Source organism: Vanellus vanellus (genome assembly GCF_965231255.1).
Source record: "Vanellus vanellus genome assembly, chromosome: 6".
NCBI lineage: Eukaryota > Metazoa > Chordata > Aves > Charadriiformes > Charadriidae > Vanellus > Vanellus vanellus.
Genome location: NC_138911.1, coordinates 1505934 through 1524310, shown reverse-complemented (window position 1 = coordinate 1524310; position 18377 = coordinate 1505934). Strand labels below are relative to the sequence as shown.

General features: G+C 50.8%; 1 protein-coding gene across 1 annotated transcript in view; it reads left to right on the top strand.

Annotated features, from left to right (window-relative positions):
- DAGLA (diacylglycerol lipase alpha) overlaps positions 1 to 2308 on the top strand; it is a gene marked incomplete at both ends in the record, with an annotated part of 32424 nt that extends 30116 nt beyond the window's left edge. Inside the window, one exon of the mRNA XM_082485232.1 lies at positions 1381 to 2308. Coding sequence (XP_082341358.1) covers positions 1381 to 2308 — 928 coding nt within the window. The remainder of the gene's footprint in view (positions 1 to 1380) is intronic.
- Between the last annotated feature and the right edge of the window lie 16069 nt (positions 2309 to 18377).

Here is an 18377-nt window from a genome sequence, read left to right as displayed (position 1 = left end):
TTTCTTTGCAAGGGAAGCACTTCTATGGAGATTTCAGGTAGAGAGACCCAACGAGAAGCTCTGTGTGCGTGGGAAGAGACAGGGTGAGATGGTCTGTGCGGAGTGATGGACAGCTGAGTATCCTTGAGAATAACATGAGTGAGATTTAAATTTAGAAGAAAGATAAGACACCAAATAATATGAAAATGGTAAAGTTCTTGTCACAGAGAAAGCGAACGCTTAGAGACAGTGAAGGAGACCGTAGAAACAGAGCCGCAGCTGTGATGAAACAGCAGGAACAGGGATCGGCCCACGTTTGTGAAGGCTACGATAAGGCTGAGAAGATGAACTAGGTCAAGCAGGAGGGAGAAGAGCTGCAGTTTCCATGCCAGAACAGAGCCAAGGAGCCGCTTCCTTTCGAGGAGAGCGAGAGCAGAGGGGGAATTCTGAGAAACGCGAGAGAAAGCAACAGGGAGAGGAAGAGAGGCTTAAGGGAAGTGCTAGATTGGAAACGGTTGTAGGTTGGTTGTGTTTTCATTCAAGGTTAGAGCCAGCTTACCGGGTCAGACTCCCTCTTTTGGGGTTCTTGAAACCTGTTCTCAGATCACCACCACTCTATTGAAGTCACAATCACAGGCTTTGTGTGTGCCTGGCGTGGGGACCTCCTGCCTTGTGTCTTTGACACAGTGTCTTTCTGGAGGCGCCTGCCCGAACTTTTAAAGTCTTAGATTGCCTGGAGTCTTTCAGAAGATCTTTACTTGTCTTAAGATCAGTAAATTGCTTTTTCACCTGTTTTAAAGTCTGCTGCCTGAAATGGTGCCTGAATTGGTCATGGACAATGCTCTAACGGCTTCCTGGTGTTTGTGGTAGTACGGTAGGGGTTGCCAGCATGGAGGAGGGGAAGGCATGAGACGGAGTGGTTCCAGAGTGTGACAAGAAAGAGAAAGTAGTAAGTGAACCATAAAGTCCTTCAACCTCTCTTGCCGCAATCCTCTCTAACACAGAGGTGTTGGGTGAGAGAGGGGTTCGTCTGCACGTGTGGAGACTGGACCGTAGTTTTGGGCGCTTCAGTGAGAAGCGCTGCAGGTTTCACTGGGAGCAGAACCATGGTCCGAAGTGAAAATGGTGCTTGAGAGGGAAGATGCTTAGCCAGGAGAAAAGGGAGAGAAGGACAAAACCCTGAGCTTGCAGAGGGAAGAAGCTGTACCTAATATTTTCAACTGAGAGGACGAAGAGATAAGAGGTTTCTTGCTGTTGAGGATGGCTCTGGTTAGAGCGAGGACATGTGCCCTCAGTGTGTATGAGGAACTCTCTGCCCAAGACCCGGTTCCTCCGGCTGTTCTCACAGCCTGCCGTTCTGTGGAGTTGATGCAGCCTCACGTTGTGTGTTTCTCATTGCAGGAGCAAGTCCCATTCTGAAATTAGCTTGGAGGGGTTTTATGAGACAAAGCCACTTTCTCCTGTGCAGAAAGACCCCGTGGAGCTGCTTCTCCTGGACACAAAGGAACGTCTCTCTGTGGAGCTGCAGGACCGTCGTGCCCCTCTCGCGACCATGGAGAGCCTCTCGGACAATGAATCCATCTACAGCTTTGATTCAAGGCGCTCCTCTGGTTTTCGGAGCATCCGGGGCTCCCCCAGCCTCCATGCTGTCATGGAGAAGGATGAGACGCACTGCTTTTACATAGACCCTGTTATCCCTGAGGAGAACCCCTCCCTCAGCTCCCGGACAGAGCTGCTGGCTGCCGATAGCCTCTCCAAGCATTCCCAGGAGACTCAGGCCCCCGACAATGTCCTCAACAGCGGCGGTACTACCCCCCAGCGACGGTGCAGCGAGGAGGGGGCCAGCAGTGAGGGGGACCGCGTTTCCTTAGCCCCTCGTGAGGAGTTGTCCCTCCAGAACGGTCGACTCACTGACGTTCCCAGTCCCCAAGTGTTGGAGTTTGCGGAGTTCATAGACAGCCTCTTTAATTTGGATAGCAAAAGCAGCTCCTTCCAGGACATCTACTGCATGATGGTGTCAGACAGCTCCAGTGACTTTGCAGAGATGCCCAAGTCTGTCAGTGATCAGGAGATCCTGTTGAGGGCACAATACGAACCCAACCTAGTCCCAAAGCCCCCGAGGTTGTTTGCAGGTTCAACAGATCCTTCGTCGGGCATCTCTGTCTCACCCTCTTTTCCCCTTAGTTCATCTGGAGAACTCATGGACATCACTCCCACGGGCGTGAGCAGCCAGGAGTGCCTGGCCACTGACAAAATCCGGACTTCTACCCCCTCTGGGCACGTAACCAGCCCTGCCAAGCAGGACGACCTCATGATTTCGGCCCTCTAGTGTAGGATAAAGGGGTGCGGCTCTGAGAGCTGATCCCGTAGGCTGAGTGCTGGGATAATATTTGGAGGAGGTGGTCATCGGGCAGCTTGGGTCGGAGGAGACAGCTGGAAACGTTCCTTTTGGGGTGACACAGTGGTGGCACACTGGTGTCTGGAGGATTGTGCTGGAGTCCCATGCTCGCAGCTGGGAGAAGAAGCGTTGCCTCACGAGGCCTGCTTACACTGAAAGGGTCTGAGTCGCAAAAGGTAGATGCAAGTTCCCTACCTCAGCCTGTCTCCTTTCGTTTCAGAGGCAGATTCCTTGCCCCAGGGCACCTGCTGAGTTTGGGAGTGAGATACTTCAGGGAATCCTCTGGGGTTGAAGTGGTGGATTCTCTGAAGCTCGAGGATCGGATAGACAGAAGCAAGGGGGCCAGGCCAGCTCACCCCCTTGGTACCGTGTCAGTGGTTTTGGAAATGAGCGGATTGAGACTTTGGGCCCTATTGCACTACCATGTCAAATCTGGCCCAAGATCCAATTCGTCACACTTCCATGGGGATCGCTTTTGTAGGACATTCTCCTCTTTTAAAGCCATTGGGGCTGTATTCTCCCCAAATGCAGTCTCCCCTCCCCTGGCCAGGCGCAGCAAGAATGGGGCTGGCACTGTGTTTTCTCTCCCCTTGGGTACTTCTGTGTTCAGTGACCACCGGGCTGCTTCTGAGAGGGAAAGGACACTGTTCTGAAGAGCCAAAGCCCTCTGCCACATCCCTGCTTTGCCAGAAAGAGCTCTCCTGGATGTCACCGTCATCGCTTCTCGGTTCCCTGGACCACTCTGAGCTGGCGACGTTCCTGCAGGACTGACAGAATTCTCATCTCGGAGCTGCACGGATGGATCGACTGGAAAATTTTAACAGTCTTCTCAACACCCAGCATTATTTGCTGGGCCCCTGCGGAGCCTGGGAGCCTCTCCTGGATTCCGCTGGGTCCTCACACCACCCATACGCAGTAATTGCAGATCAGTGCCATCCTCTGTCGTTGAGAGTTCAGGGAAAAGATGAACTTTTACGAAGTATTGAAATCTCTTGTATGTTTACAGAGCTGTTAAGCTTTTTGGAAGGTATTTATTAAGCAAACAGGGAGGCTTTTTCCCTAAGCAAAACCCATGTTCATTCTCTCCTTCCTGTTCTGTTCCCTCTGGGGACTGAGGGGGAGAGAGGATGGGCAGGTATGATTGCAAGTCCCTCACTTTTAAAGCGGATGGACAAGCTGCCTCCATCCCTCACCCACCCTCCCTCATCCGCCTCTCGGTTGCGCAACGCCGCATTGCAAAGCTTGACCAAGTCACGAGGAAAACTACCTGAGCGCTGCTGTGCAGAGCCTCGGTGCCCGGAGGAGCCTGCTGGACCCATCCGGGCAGGCGTTTTCCGATGATGGGAGCAGGAGAGAAACTACTTATCTAGAAAGCTTAACGTACCGTGACCTGTAGAAGGCCTTTTAATTGACAAAACACCTTCATATCAAAGCTTGGCAGAGTTACCAGTCGGTCTCCCTGGAGCTCTGTCCTCCCTCACTGGAAAAGAAATTCCTATTTTAATGTCCTTATAGTCACAGAGATGTTATTCCCCTCCTTAGCTGTGGTATTTCCATTGCGGGAGGATGCTCCCAGGAGCCTAGCTCATGACAAATCCCTGGGTTCATGTTATCCCTCACCTCCAGCAGTGTTCATTGAGCAGTCTTGGGAAGCCCCAGGCATGGGGCAGGGCTGGCTGTCCTGGGGGCCACACAAACGAGTGGCATCAAATGCCATCAAGTCAGAGTGGAAATGCTTTCTGGCCAGTGTTGTTTGGTGTAAATAATTTCAGGTGAACTGGACTTTGTGTCCAGGTGCCGAACTCCGGCTCAACAATTTAGCGTGCGCTACCGTGTCCCCTTCTCCTTATGAATTACAGAGCCTTCAGAAGGGCAGGGGCTTCGTTAAACCGGCAGTAAAATATTGTCCCTGTGGTTTAGGTTCCGAAGGTGACCTTTTCTATACTGTCTTGAATTGGAGGGAAGAAGCCCCTCTGAATCCAAAGTAATTTGTAAAGGTAAAAATGCTTTTGTTCTGAGCACGGTGAAGTTACTTTTTTCTTTATAGTTCCGTCAGAAAAGAGCAGTGGTGTTCCCCTCGCCCAGAGCTTGTATGGTTCAGGAGCTCGTACAGAACAGCTGTGGAAGTGTCATCAGATCATTCACTGTTGCAATCCATGGGGTGAGGCTGAATTACCGCACACGCACCCCCAAAAAACCCCCACTAAAAAGGTGGTGTCCAGGAATACGCACAATAAACTTGGTAGTTTTGAGGGAAAAAGGGGAGCTGAAGCGTAGGGAGGCCGAGGCTAGCGGGCTGGCTCCCCTCCCGGGGTGGGCTGCCGACATGGGTTGATAGAGCGGGCAGAAGGAGTTCATTTCTGCCTTTAAGTGTCGGCAGAAGGTGGGTAGTAATAACACTTAGCACTTAGGCAGAGCTTTATATCTGCGAAGCACTTTACAAATGTTAATGAACGAATCGTCTGTGTCCCTGGCAGTGAGGTGTTAGGAGACTGCAAACTCTGAGACTAGATGGAACTACTGGTGGCCCTACCTGAGGAAGAGATGACTCAAGGTGAGGACGGTGGATTAATTATCTCCCTCTTCAGGAGAGGAAAAAAAAAAATAAATCGTTGTTTCACTAGTGACCTGATGATGTTTAACAGGTCGTGATATTGCACTAGAAGGTCACTCCTGACCTGGGTGTACCTCCGCTATGTCCTGGAAGATGCAATCATTGTGTGGGACTGTTTCCTTCTCTGTGCCATCGGAACTGTGTCCCAGGGGAACGGGGTTACCTTGCCCTGGCCAGCTGTAGCAGGAAACAGCCTGGCATGCTGCATTTTTTTTTTTTTTTTTTTTTTCTTTGTTTGTGCTCTGTAATTTTCAGGCTTCTTCTGAAAAGCCTGGAAATACCTGATGCTTGTGACCTGGGCTTGCCATAGATGAAGGCAGTAAAGGTACAAAAGAGTTAAGGTTCTTGTTGTATCGCATTATGGGTAATTCCTGCTTTCCGTTGTTCTCTCTTAAGAAACAGATCTGTTCCCGGTCCTCATGAAGTAAATCCACGTTCTTTGCATTATTTCTGCTTTAAATGTCTCTCTGTGTCTTGATTCTCATAGCTCCTTTGCTACAAGAGCATTTGGACAGGCTGATTTCCTATTTCATCCTGGAAGAGCGTATCTGGAAAGTTAAAATAAATGCTAAGCCCATAGCTGCCTCCTTCGTTTCTACTTCCCACTTTCGCCTGCTTTCTCTGCCCTCGCTCTGCTGTGCGACTGTCTTTGGAAACACGAAGCATCTTCAGATTTCTTAATCCCTTGGCTTCTCCTTCCTGCTCTTAAGCTTTGTGCCTTCTAATCTGTATGTGTTCCCTTGATGTTTCGATGGGATGTTCCACCCCAGGTGGAGGCGGTGCTGGAAGTGCAGTTTGTGGTGCCGGACGCCCCAGCGAAGCTGCCGACAGTTCACCCAGTTCAATGGTGCGTCCTTAAAATCCCCTCTAAGAGCTTTGTGGTAGAGGAGCGGAGCTGAGGCCGTGTGGTTCCTGGAGACCAGAGAGTGGCCTTTGCCCACCTTAAAATTAAAGCGCGGTAAGTGAAACCCTCTACACCAATGCAGCTTTGCCAGAGAGGCTATTTGGGTTCTCTGTCCTTTCCACGATCCCCTGGCACGGCAGATTTCAGCTGACTCCATAATCGGCACTTACCATTGTTGGTGATCCTCTCGGCAGACTGTAGTGAAAACGTAATCGTGAAGCATTTGGGGGCAACCCTTAACTAGGTGCGTGTTGAGCTCCATCCCACAGCTTAGTTAGGGACATCCTCTGGCCCCGCTGTGAATGTCCTCATGAGGTGTGAAGGGTTTGGTGCTTCTGTCCATTTATTATTATTTTTTTTTTCACCTATAAGCTGCCCTCCAGCTCTTTTGGGTGTGTCCAAAGTGGAATAAAATAATCCCATTGATAATATCTCGGTGAGTTTTGATTGTTGAGCCCTTAGGCATGTAATGTGGGCTGGCTGTGGTTTTGGAGGCTCTTTTGCATCGCTATTAATTGCTTTTATAGTTGCTTTAATTGCAGCAGTGCCAAGAATTTAGAGGGGATCCTGCTGTGCTGAGTATGTAGCAGTGCTGAACACAAAACAAACCCTTCTCCAGTACTTACCATTATCCCCTCTCCATTTGCAACATGCATTTTCTCCTAAAACTGCCCCTTTCTCTAACCTTTCCTCTTTGCTTTGCTCCCCATTCTTGTCACCTAACCAGGAGCCACCTTCTCTCTCTTCTCGGTTGCTCTGTCTCAGGGTGATGGTGTCTCAGTCCACATCCATGATAGCACCGCTTAAGGATGGGAAAGGTGTTCCCCATGATCTCGTGATGCCCTGGGACAGTTGGATGGGATTCCTGTCTCGATTCACTTGGGAGAGCTGCTGCCTTCCATGGCAGATGAGGCTGGCTAAGAAAGGTCAAAGCGCTGTCAACACCGAGAGGTTCTTTAGCTATCTCTACCGTTTGCTTGCCTGCTCTGTGGTCAGTATTTTCAGTGCTCATTTATAATATCTGCAACTTTTAAGAACTCGTTCCAAAGTCAACAGGAGTCGTACGAGATGGTTTTCTCTCTACAGAGGACTGAGATGGCAAAGTTGATTGTGGGCGTAGATACACAAATCTGTGACTCCCCTTTCCGTACTCTTTAGGACAGAGTTGCTTAGATCACAATAACAACTGAAGGTCCCCAACAAGGACAGGATTTAGGAGGGAAGTCGGTGTTGCTGTCGATGAACAAGGGCGCGTACGAAGGAGGAAAAGCACCGAGCGTGGGGATACGGATCAGTGTGTGCTCTGGAGCTGCTTCTGCTGCAGGAGAACTTGTTGCCATGTGCTGTCTTTCAAAAGAAACAGAACAGGACTGATCTTGTATCAAGCGCAGCAAACTGGATGAATGTGGCAGTACTTTTTTCAAATATCATCTCCTAATAAGGTTCCCCTCAGCTCAGTTTCACTCTTTGTAAGCCAGGCCTAATTAAGAGGGGGTTTGAAATCTTCCCTTAATATCTTAAGTAATTTTGTTTCTTTATCAGATGTCTGTCTGATTTTTCAATGCTCTAGGTGAACGTGGGTTCCTGCTCTCTCTCTAAAGCTTTTCTGCGTTTCTGGTTGCTACTGCTTCCCACTTTTAAATTCAGTTTAATCCTTCCTGTATCCTGCTTTTAGAGGGGGCGATGAGATCTGTACGTGTTTGAGAGCATCCTGTTGATTTGCAAAATGGCCTCTTTAATACATTCTTTATGTGCTTAGATGGATTTTTTTTGGCTCTTTTTATCTGCCTGCAGGCAAAGACCAATATTTTCACTGAATTGCCCACCCTGATAGCCAGTTTAATTTACTACTTGGGGCATATAAATAATCAGAATTATCCCCTGCAGTGGTGATTAGTTGGGGTTAATAATTTCTCAAATGCGTGTGTTGGTGTGTTTAGAGTTTGCGTTTTGTGGCCATATTCCTAGAGGGAAGAGTGGGAGAAGGAGCATCAGTTCTACCTGGCCCAAAATATACATTCTTTGTCATTTGCCATTGTGTTGGCGCCCTCGCCTGTTCCTAGGATAGCTGTTAGATCTTCCTCTTAGCGAAACAGGCTCTGTATTACCTATGCAAACTGTACTTGGGTTCCTCTACATGTTTTACGATTTGACCGAATGGGTTTCTAGACATAGTGAAATTTGGAGTGTCCTAAAGTTTAGCTGCTGAGCTACACGCTCCTCCTTGTTTCTGCCCGTGAGCGGATGCCATGGGCACACTTAAGTACTGCACATCCTCACCAACACGGCCCGTGTCTGAATCCCACCCGAACTGTGATGCTGGAGGGCATTCTGGCCTATGCTGTTGCGTTTCCGTGGTCAGCACAAGCCCTCCTGCCTTCGCCTTGGGAATCGGCTGGGCTGGAGCTCCGCTTGATGCTGGCTTCGCTTTGTGCTTGTGCGTACCTGCCGCTGGGATACCCCTTCCCTTGGCAGCAGGAGCACATTCTGCCTTTGCAGCAAGGGCAGCAGTAGCACTCGATTTCCATATTTTAGGTACAGGGGTTGCAACTATTGCCTGCAGAGCATGTCAAGCCACGTGGGGCAGCAATTTGCTCATAAAGTGGTTTATAAATCTTTAAATGTAATGCAGAAACACTGACAGACCTTTAAAGTAACCTCTGGCCATCAACAAACCCAGAAGCTTTGCTTTTTTGCTTAAAAGCTCCTTCAGCTCCGATCTGGAGTGTTATATTTGTTCCTTTCTGCTCAGACAACTGAAGCCTGAGATGGCTTTTGCTGACAATCCTTCCGCGCTGTCACTTGTTTGCCATCCCTTCTGTATAAATTCACCCCGCTGGAGCGGGATTTTCTTGCTGAGAGCTGTTGTTTAATTACACTGCTGCCAACGGCCTCTCACAGGGCTTCTCTGCACTTTAGAAAGTATTTAGACAATCTCTGCCATCCTCTTTCTAGTTGGAAAAGCGTAGGGTGAGGAGATATTTGTTGGTGAAGTGCTCTCTCGTTAGCAGCAAAAGTAGTGAGTTACAGAAGTCCAGGGAGGTAAAGGGAGCAGACATCTGACGGGCTGAACCCGAAAAGCTCAGCATGAAAACCAAGACAGATTTAACATGGATGTTGTTGTTTCCTGGCTGTGAAGTGTCAGCTTCTTCCTTGCTTGAGGTGTAGCTGGTGCCTCTTCAGCCTGCCCAAGGAAAGGGAGGGTTGGAAATGCAGCGGTGGTTTTGCACGGATTGCTCTGACACTCTGGATGAAGGAATATATGGCTCTGAAGCACTGGGAAGCTGACCGGGGCTCGCCGCACGTTCTGCTCGCGACCTGTGCAGTACTCGACTGCAGTGCTGGATTTCGGGAACAGCTGCATTTCTTGTGCCAAAGCTCCCTCTCATGGCGCTCCTGCGTGGAGGAGGTGATGCTCCGTGTCGCAGGCAGAGTGCATCCCGCTGGAGCCAAACATTGCCCCTTCTTGGCACTGATGGTAAGAATGGAGAGCGAAAAAGATTGAGGCTGGGAGGTGGGACTTGCTCTGGGAGTTCTCTGCTCTCCAGATGGTCATACTGGTGTTCCAGGTCAAATCTGAGAGGTGTGTGGTGTAGATTATACCAATATTCATTGATTTTTTTTTTTTATTTTTTTTTTTCGCCTTGCCAGCTCCTGAGCAGGACGTGTGCCTGCACCGTTCCCTTCGAGGGAGGTCCGCAGCCCCTCGTAGCGGGATGCGGTGGGCTGGATGGCAGGGATGAGCCCGGGGACCTGTGGTTTGGTTGTTTCAAGAGTTTTAGGTTTTGGCTCTGAAAGCCAGAGCCTTCACTGCCAAGGTGGGTGAGTGTTAGATCTGTGGTGGATGGAGCCTGAAACCTAAACCCTATTAATTTAGAAACTCTGTGTCCTTAGAGCAGAGAAATATTTTAGGAAGGAGAGCCTCGGCTGTCTCAGCAGCCCGCTGTGTGGAGAGCGGTGTATTCTGCGGAGCAGCGAGGCTGGTGATTTCCTTGTGTGGCAGGAGCGCTGCAAACTGCCAAAATTCTGCTTCTTCCCCGAGAGCTGTCACACTCGGCACCGGGACACCTCACCAGCACCTTAGGCTGCTTGAGGGCATGCACCCTGGAAATTGGAAACAATCGAGGCGAGAACGATTCCTTGCTTTGTGGTAAGGACTCGCGGTCTTAAAAAGCATCAGCTGTCTCCAAGCACTTTGCCACTTCTGTTACTGTTGTGGTTTTCTTATTTTTCCTTCTTTTCTTGAGTTTGTACCTGTTGTGCCTTCCGTTTTCCTTTTGGCTTGAGGTTCGGAGCCTCCTGCTTGGCACCAGACATCTGCCACCTTCTTGTCCCCCTTCTGCACGCTGTTTCTTCTCTGGGTGGATGAAAGGGGAATGTCGTGTGGCCCAGGACTTTTTCAGAGATGTCTTCGCTTTCTGCCTCAGTTAGGACATGCCACACGTCCCTGCTGTCCCCTGCTGCCTCGGGTCGGGTCCAAGTGCCAAGCGCGAAGCCTGACCCGAGGCGGGCTGTTTCCTCCAACCCACACCGTGCTTATCCTGCTGACCCCTTCCCTTCTGGAACCTCACCTTGGGCAAAGCGAGTGGTTTCTGTACTTCTTACCTTTTGGCATATGGGACCTCAGACGGTGCTTCACAGGTCTTTTCGTGAGTTAAAACTTCCTCTCAGGTCTATTCGTGAGTAAAACTCTTTCTGCTCTTCAAGATCTGAGACTGTTTTTGCCACAACTCAACCCTGAAAGGGACTTAACATCTTCCCAACTGTCTGCTGCAGTTTTGATTTACTGACACTTCTCTCGTTGGCTCTGGAACAGCCACCTTCCAAAGGTAAGCTCTCTTTTTAGAGAGTTGGGCATTTTCACTGCTTTCATTGCCGTCTTTGAAACCTCTGACCTCACCGTGTTGTCCCATGCTCTATTTTTCATTTACTGACACTTTCTACCTGCCCAGCGTATCTGTGTGATGAGGGGACCTCTCTCTGGCTCCTTATTTATTTCTGCAAAATCATTAAAACACAGAGCAGCACAGGAACAAGCCTTCATTTTGGTGTTTTGTGGTGTTTTGTTTTTGTTTTTGTTTTTTCTTTTTTTTTAAATTGGGATTCCACTGCCGTGCTTTCTGTCAGGGGCTTTGTGCAGTTCCGATGGCTCAGAGTCGGAGGCAGCCAGTGCGCGTGGCAGTACCGGGATGAGGGAGAGACCCAGAGCAGCGTGTGGGTTGCTCAGTGCGGCTCGGTGCCACGCACGACTCTGGGGATGTCGTGTGTGCAAAGCGATCACAGCACCGGTGCGTTTGAACCGCCACCACGCACTTTTTTGGGTCTTCAATCCTTTGTCATTACTGCTGCAGCACTTGCTGGTGGCCACTCCGGTGGCAAAGTGGCTACTTGAGGCTACAGCTTCCCACCTTTCCCTCCGCAAATGTTGCGGCCGACCGAGGAGGTGATGGCCGGGGAATGGTCTCAAGCTCCTGTCCTTGCGATAACTTAATTACTGATGTCAACACAGGGATTATTGGTGATGGGTTGCACCTCTCCACCTGCGTGCACGGGGCAGGAGGAGAGGAGCACTCGGCCCTTTCAAACCCTTTCCCTTGGCTCAGCTGTCTGCTCCGGTGTCCTGCCGTGACGGCCACCAGTTTGGCCTGTCCTCCCTTAATGGCGGTGAACCAGTAGAGATGGCAGAACCAGAGGAACTTCACGGAAACGATTCCTTTTCTCATCTCTTTTAATTTTTGTGTGCGGTTTTTAGCGGCAGCTGTGTTGGGTGGACCCCGCTGGATGGTCTCCACACGACAGGAGCTGTCTGCTGGTGGTGGGAATGGGGGGGACTCCATGCGGCGATGGTGTACAGTAACTCCCTCACCTCCCGCTCCTCTCTCTGACAGCGGACAACCGATGCCTCTATGGGGGGGGAAAAAAAAACCCTTCTGCCTACTTCTGTCACTTCTGTCCCATCACATGCCGGGGCAGCTCAGAGTAGGGTACCTACAAATTAACTCTTTGACCCCAATCACCTCTTTATAGCTAAAGCCTTTCACATTTACGGGAGAAACGGTCCTTTTAGGGAGCTCTGAGCTGCTCTGACTGCCTCGTGCAGGGCTTGGAGCACTTGCATATGCAATCTGGGGTGGGGGGGACAGTGCAGGATCCTGTGTCCCCACGCTCAACCAAGAGGTCGCTGCCCATCCTGGGAATGCCGCCCTCTGAATCCCTGCTCCGAGCTGCCCCGGCATGAAGACTACAAGGAAACTAAAGCACTCCTCACGTGCCATTCTCATGTGACTTTTTGTACCTATGTATGAAAGATCCAAACTAATATTGCTGTAAAGAAAGATACAGATTAATATAGCATATTATATAAAGATATATGTATATAAAAGTTTCTGTATATTGTATGGCACTGTGTATAAAATGGATGTAGAAGCATGACTGGTGTATGTGACTGTTCCCAAGGCTGCCCTGGAGAATGATGGTTGGGATTTGCCTGAGGTTACATCCCAAAGGATTGTGTGTGAGTTTTGCGAGTTGGGAGAAACTGCAGTGCGCTCTTGTCACAGAGGGATGAGGAACGCGGCGTTGGTGCTTCGCTGCAGCTCTCTGGAAGGCTCTGGGGAACGATTTAGGTGCCACTGGGGCCGAGCGTCACCTCTCCGGCTCTGTCTGTTCTGCATCTCAGCCTTCATCGGAGTGGGGAAAAATGCTTTGGGGAACATCTCTGTCCCTTGAGATGAGCTTGGCGTTTCTCCGCCTGCCTTCCTGCGCAGTGGTCACGAGCTCCAGCCTGGCCCTGGCGCAGCCAAAGGAGTCAACCACAGGAGACTCGGCTGGAGCGATCTCTGTCCTTCAGCAGAGAAGAGAGTTAAGGAAGCAACTCAGTGCTTTGAGTTATCAAGTACTTGAGTTCACCATTCCATATGAAAAGTCCTGTCTGACTACTCTGATGGCCTCCTTCGATGGCATGACTGGCTGGGTGGATGAGGGGAGGGCAGTAGATGTTGTCTGCCCAGACTTCAGCAAGGCTTTCAACACCATCTCCCCCATCATCCTCACAGGCAAGCTTAGGAAGTGCGGGTGAGATGAACGGACAGTGGGGTGGATTGAAAACTGGCTGGCAGATAGAGCTCAGAGGGTTGTGGTTAGTGGTGCAGAGTCTGGTTGGAGGTCTGTGACAAGTGGTGTTCCCCAGGAGCAGGTCCACCAGGGTTCGCCAGGTTCCTGTCTTGTTCAATATATTCGTCAATGACCTGGATGAAGGGATGGAGTGTACCCTCAGCAAGTTTGCTGATGACACAAAACTGGGAGGGGTGGCTGGCATGCCAGAAGGCTGTGTTGCCATACAGTGTGACCTGGGCAGGCTGGAGAATTGGGTGGAGAGAAAGCTTATGAAGTTCAATAAGGGTTGAAGTGTAGGGTACTGCACCTGGGGAGGAATAAGCCCCTGCAGTGGTACAGGCTGGGGGCTGACCTGCTGGAGAGCAGCTCTGCAAAGGGACCTGGGAGTCCTGGTGGACAACAGGATGCCCATGAGCCAGCAATGTGCCCTGGTGGCCAAGAAGGCCAATGGCAGCTGGGGGTGCATCAAGAAGAGCGTGGCCAGCAGGTGAAGGGAGGTCATCCTCCCCCTCTGCTCTGCCCCGGTGAGGCCATGTCTGGAGTGCTGTGTCCAGTTCAGGACTCCCCGGGTCAAGAAGGACAGGGAACTGCTGGAGAGGGTCTGGCAAAGGGCTACAAAGATGATGAGGGCACTGGAGCATCTCTCTGATGAGGAAAGGTTGAGGGACTCGGGGCTTTTCAGTCTGGAGGAGAGAAGACTGAGGGGGGATCTTATCAATGCTTATCAATACCTGAGGAGGGACTTCTCTCCTGTGCGGGCGGCAGAGCACTGGCACAGCTGCCCAGAGAGGGGGGGGTCTCCCCCTCTGGAGCCATTCCAAACCCTCCTGGATGTGTCCTGTGCCACTGCTGGAGGTGCCCCTGCTCTGGCGGGGGGTGGCACTGGGGGAGCTCCAGAGGGCCCTTCCAACCCCCCCCTGTGTGTGTGATTCTGTAATTACGTTAGTGCAGTGGATGACAAGGGGGACTCTTCAGAAGGGTGTGAGAAAGTGGGAGGAGGAGAAGAGGAGACCTGAGCGCGAGCGAGAACAGCGTGGAGGTCTGTCCTGTGGAAAAATCGGAGGTGCCAGCGTCCTTCTGCAGAAATGGGGAGTTTAAATCAGTGAGGAAGAATTTGGGGGAAGCCTGGCTGAGTGAGGGATGTATCTTCACGTAGGTTTGTAGAGTGGGACCTCGATGCCCAGTGCCGTTTACACCACAGATGAATAATGGCCATAATAATTCATATTCTGGAAAGGGGAAAAGCTGTATTTGTGGCTTAGAGGGTGAGTAAGGGGAACCAGCGGAACAGCTTCAGGAGAGGGAACGGGGGGTTTGGGAACAGCCATGAGAAATACAGGCTGGAAAAAGAATGTCGGGAAGAAAATAATCCTATTAATGGCTGCATGGAATAGTTTTTATGGTTGCTCCTGAAGAGACTTAAGTACTATCAGGGAATTAAGAGCTCAAAGGTGGCTCAACTACTGAGTCCCTATAAAAACGCCCATAAAAAGCGGTGGTATGTCAAAGTGCCCGCCCGACGCTTTGCGTTTGTTTTGTGGTGTTTTGTTTTTTTTTCCTACCCGTAACTCTATCAGTCTCGTAAAAGGATATTGCCTCTTCTGTAAACACTTCCTCTCGTGGGGAAAGAAAAACAGAAAATTCGGGGTACTACCCTTGTGTAAACATACCATAACCCGTGCTTAGGAGTGACTGCTTTAGTACAGTTATTAAGGAGAGAAATATATGAATGTGTACAGAGTGGGTACGGCGGATGTTGCTTTAAAACCTGTCTTTAATATTAAAAGCTTCGCTCTTGAATGTAGTTAGGGACGTAGCTGCTATTTCCAAGAAGATTCTCCATCTTTTCGGTATGTCGGAGACTGCAGGAGAAATTTGCAGCTTATTGAGAAAAGCGTTTTTTTGTTTTTTTTTTCAACTCAGTGGCCGTAAAACATCCCAAACTACACCAGAAAAGGACTTTTCGAACCATTTGTGAGCCAAACTGCCGCATTCCCGGGCAAGCGGAGAAAGTGAGTGAGAGCTAATGGAAATATGGAAGTGGTTAAAGCTGTGGTATAATTGTTAATTACTTGTAAACAGAAACCAGCACTGCACAAACTGGGTCATAAGCTTTTTTTTCAAGGATGCTAGGTGGCACTTCGCTTAGAAAAGAGGGAAAAACAAAGAAAAGGTTAAGAAACAGTGATTTGAAGGTGATTGTACAGAAAGCGTATTTAAAAAATCATGCTGCAAAAGGTTATTTAATTAGTCTGTACCTTTCAGAAGAGATAACGTTCTGATCGGTTATATTACACAAAACCTGACTTGGCCAAGTGATTTTTTTTTTTTCTTGGAAACAGCGTTAAGCTTAAGGGAAATATATGGAATAATTTACGTATGGAAGGATTTGTGGCTGGGTGGCGTCTGTAGCTCTCGGTGCTTTGATGCGGGTTAATTCAGTGCTTTCATTAACAGTATGATGGAAAAAACAGGGGTCCTGCTTGCAATTACGGGGTGATGCTCTTTTGTCTGACGAGGCCAGATTAATCCGGAGGGATGGGGAGCCAGGTCGCTCTGCCGTAGCATAAGGGAAAACTCGGAAAACCGTATGAGTGGAAGCGCGGCAGGTCGTGGTGTAGGAGAGGAAGAGCGCAGGTCGGCTCATGACGGGCCACAGCCGCGGCGCTGGTGTGTATAGACAGATGCGACTCGCGCAGCGGAGCCCCGCGGAGCCGGCGTGTGGTGCTCTGAAACAGCGCACGTGAGAATACATGGGATCTCCTGACAGTATTTAATTTTCCCTCCTTTTTCAATGATCCCTGCTTACGCCACCATTCTTCCGGGAACGGTGCTTCTGTGACAAACAAGCCCAGCTTTTTGGGGGGGATTGTTTATTCCTGTCAGAGTTGGCAAAGGGGCTTCATCCGGCCTCGATTTCCTCGTCAGGAGATGCAGAGGCGGATGGGTGATGTTTCCCTTCCCGTGGCCGGTCCGGGGTGCCCTGTGTCGGTCGGCCGTGCTGCAGCAGAGGGTGCTGTGCCCGCGCCTTTGGTGCGTTCCCGGTGCTCAGCTCAGCGCCTCTGGCACCGAAATCCTGCTCGCTGTGCTTGCTCCGCAGCTGGCGAGTGCGGGGAACAACGATCACAGAGGTGAGGGGCTGGAAGGCTTCGGATGTACTGGGAACAGGCACAAGCTCCGTGGTGCGCAGTGCTATCTCCTTTCCAACCTGCCCAAAAAGTTTTCAACTCATCTTTTTATTTATTTGTACAAATGCTCCTCCTCTGCCCTGGTTCTAAATCCTCAGTGGTGCCAGTTTGAACCCTTATGCTTCTGACTGTGCTGGTCTCCCACGGTGGAGAGGTCTCCCGGAACGGGTGTCCCTCGTTGACGACCGTCCTTTTATTTATTTTTTTATTTTCTAAAATCAATGGTGGCGTTCTCTTCATCTTGGGAACGAACCTCTTGCAGTTAATGAATAACCGGCGAGGGATTTATCAGTGCGGTTCTCTTGCCAAGAGGAGATAACAGAACGAGCCCGCAGAGGACTGCTTCCGCCTCCAGCGGTGTGGGAGCTGCCTTGGGTGTGTACGGGGCGTTGGAGAAGGGCACGACTGCATCCTCGGCTGTCTTCCCCCGTCCGTGGGCTGATAGCAAAGGAGCTTTGCAGGCAAAGCGTGAGGATCTAGTTGAAGATAGGAGGCCAATGGCATCTGGGGGCGCATCAAGAAGAGCGTGGCCAGCAGGTGGAGGGAGGTCATCCTCCCCCTCTGCGCTGCCCTGGTGAGGCCACATCTGGAGTGCTGTGTCCAGTTCGGGGCTCCCCGGTTCAAGAAGGACAGGGAACTGCTGGAGAGGGTCCGGCAAAGGGCTACGGAGATGATGAGGGCACTGGAGCATCTCTCTGATGAGGACAGGCTGAGGGACTCGGGGCTTTTCAGTCTGGAGGAGAGAAGACTGAGGGGGGATCTTATCAATGCTTATCAATACTCAAAGGGCGGGTGCCGGGGAGATGGGAACAGTCTTCTTCCAGTGGTGCCCAGTGACGGGACAAGAGGGAACGGGCATAAACTTGAGCACAGGAAGTTCCATCTAAACCTGAGGAGGGACTTGTTTGCTTTGAGGGTGGCAGAGCACTGGCAGAGTGCTCTGGATGATCTTCAAGGTCCCTTCCAACCTAAACCATTCTATGGTATCTTCTTCAACTTTGATAGTCCGTCATGTCCACAAAGGCCTCTGTGCCCCTCACTTTGACATTTTTGTTCTGTGCCATGTGACAGCAGTTGTTCCCCAAACTGGTCTCCTGCTGCAGCTGTGTGTTGATTTGAGACATTCTGCCCCAAAACCACCGGGAGGTGTCTCTGCTTGGCTTTTCACTGTGTTTTGGACGCCAGCAGAGCTCCTTGGGAACGGAGGCTCTTCACTGAGCCTTTTTTGCACCCTCTAGGCTGAGGAGGAGGCTCCCAGGAGGGCTCCCCGGGGTTCCAGTTTGCCTGGAAACTGGCAGGAGTTGCCCAAATCGTGAGCGAGAGGCAGCCCGAGCAAGCGGTGTTTTGTTTAGGTGGCTGCACGACTTCCATTATGAACCGCTCGCCTTCGGCACAGCTGGCGGGGGGCCCCCAGAATAACCACGCTCGCTGAGGGAGGGGGGGAAGAAGAATCGTGGCAGTGTTTGAGGCGAGGGAGATGCTACAGCACAAAGATAAAAGCTTTCGGGCAGCTTGGAGGGAGAGACCCACAGAGAGGAGGGGAGATGTCTTGGGGGGGGGGGGGGGGGGGGGGGGACTGGAGGGGGAGGAATTAAGTGGACCGGGATTTCGCAGGATTGCATGTTGACTGCTGTGCCGGCTGCCTCCGAGAGTGCCGTAGGGAAGGATGCTTGCTGAGGAAGGCCAAAAGAGCATGGAGGGTAAGGAGAAAGGGTCTCCAAGGTGGGAATGTTTGTGTAAGTGCAGACCCATGGGGAGATATCAATTGGCTGGACTTGAGGTACATGCCCTTGTTCTTCTGTTTGGCCTCTGTTTAGACTTGCTCAATCCAGTTATGTCAGCAGCGTTCAAGGGAGAATGAGTTGGGAATCAGAATTGTAGAATGGTTTGGGTTGGAAGGGACCTTTGAAGATCATCCAGTTCCATCCCCCTGCCCTGGGCAGGGACACCTCCCCCCAGCCCAGGTTGCTCCCAGCCCCGTCCAACCCGGCCTTGAACACCTCCAGGGATGTGGCAGCCACAGCTTCTCGGGGCACCCTGCGCCAGGGGCTCACCACACTCACAGTGAAAAATTTCTTCCTAATATCTCATCTAAATCTCCCCTCTTCCAGTTTAAAACCATTGCCCCTCGTCCCATGGCTCCCCTCCCTGACCCAGAGTCCCTCCCCAGCTCTCCTG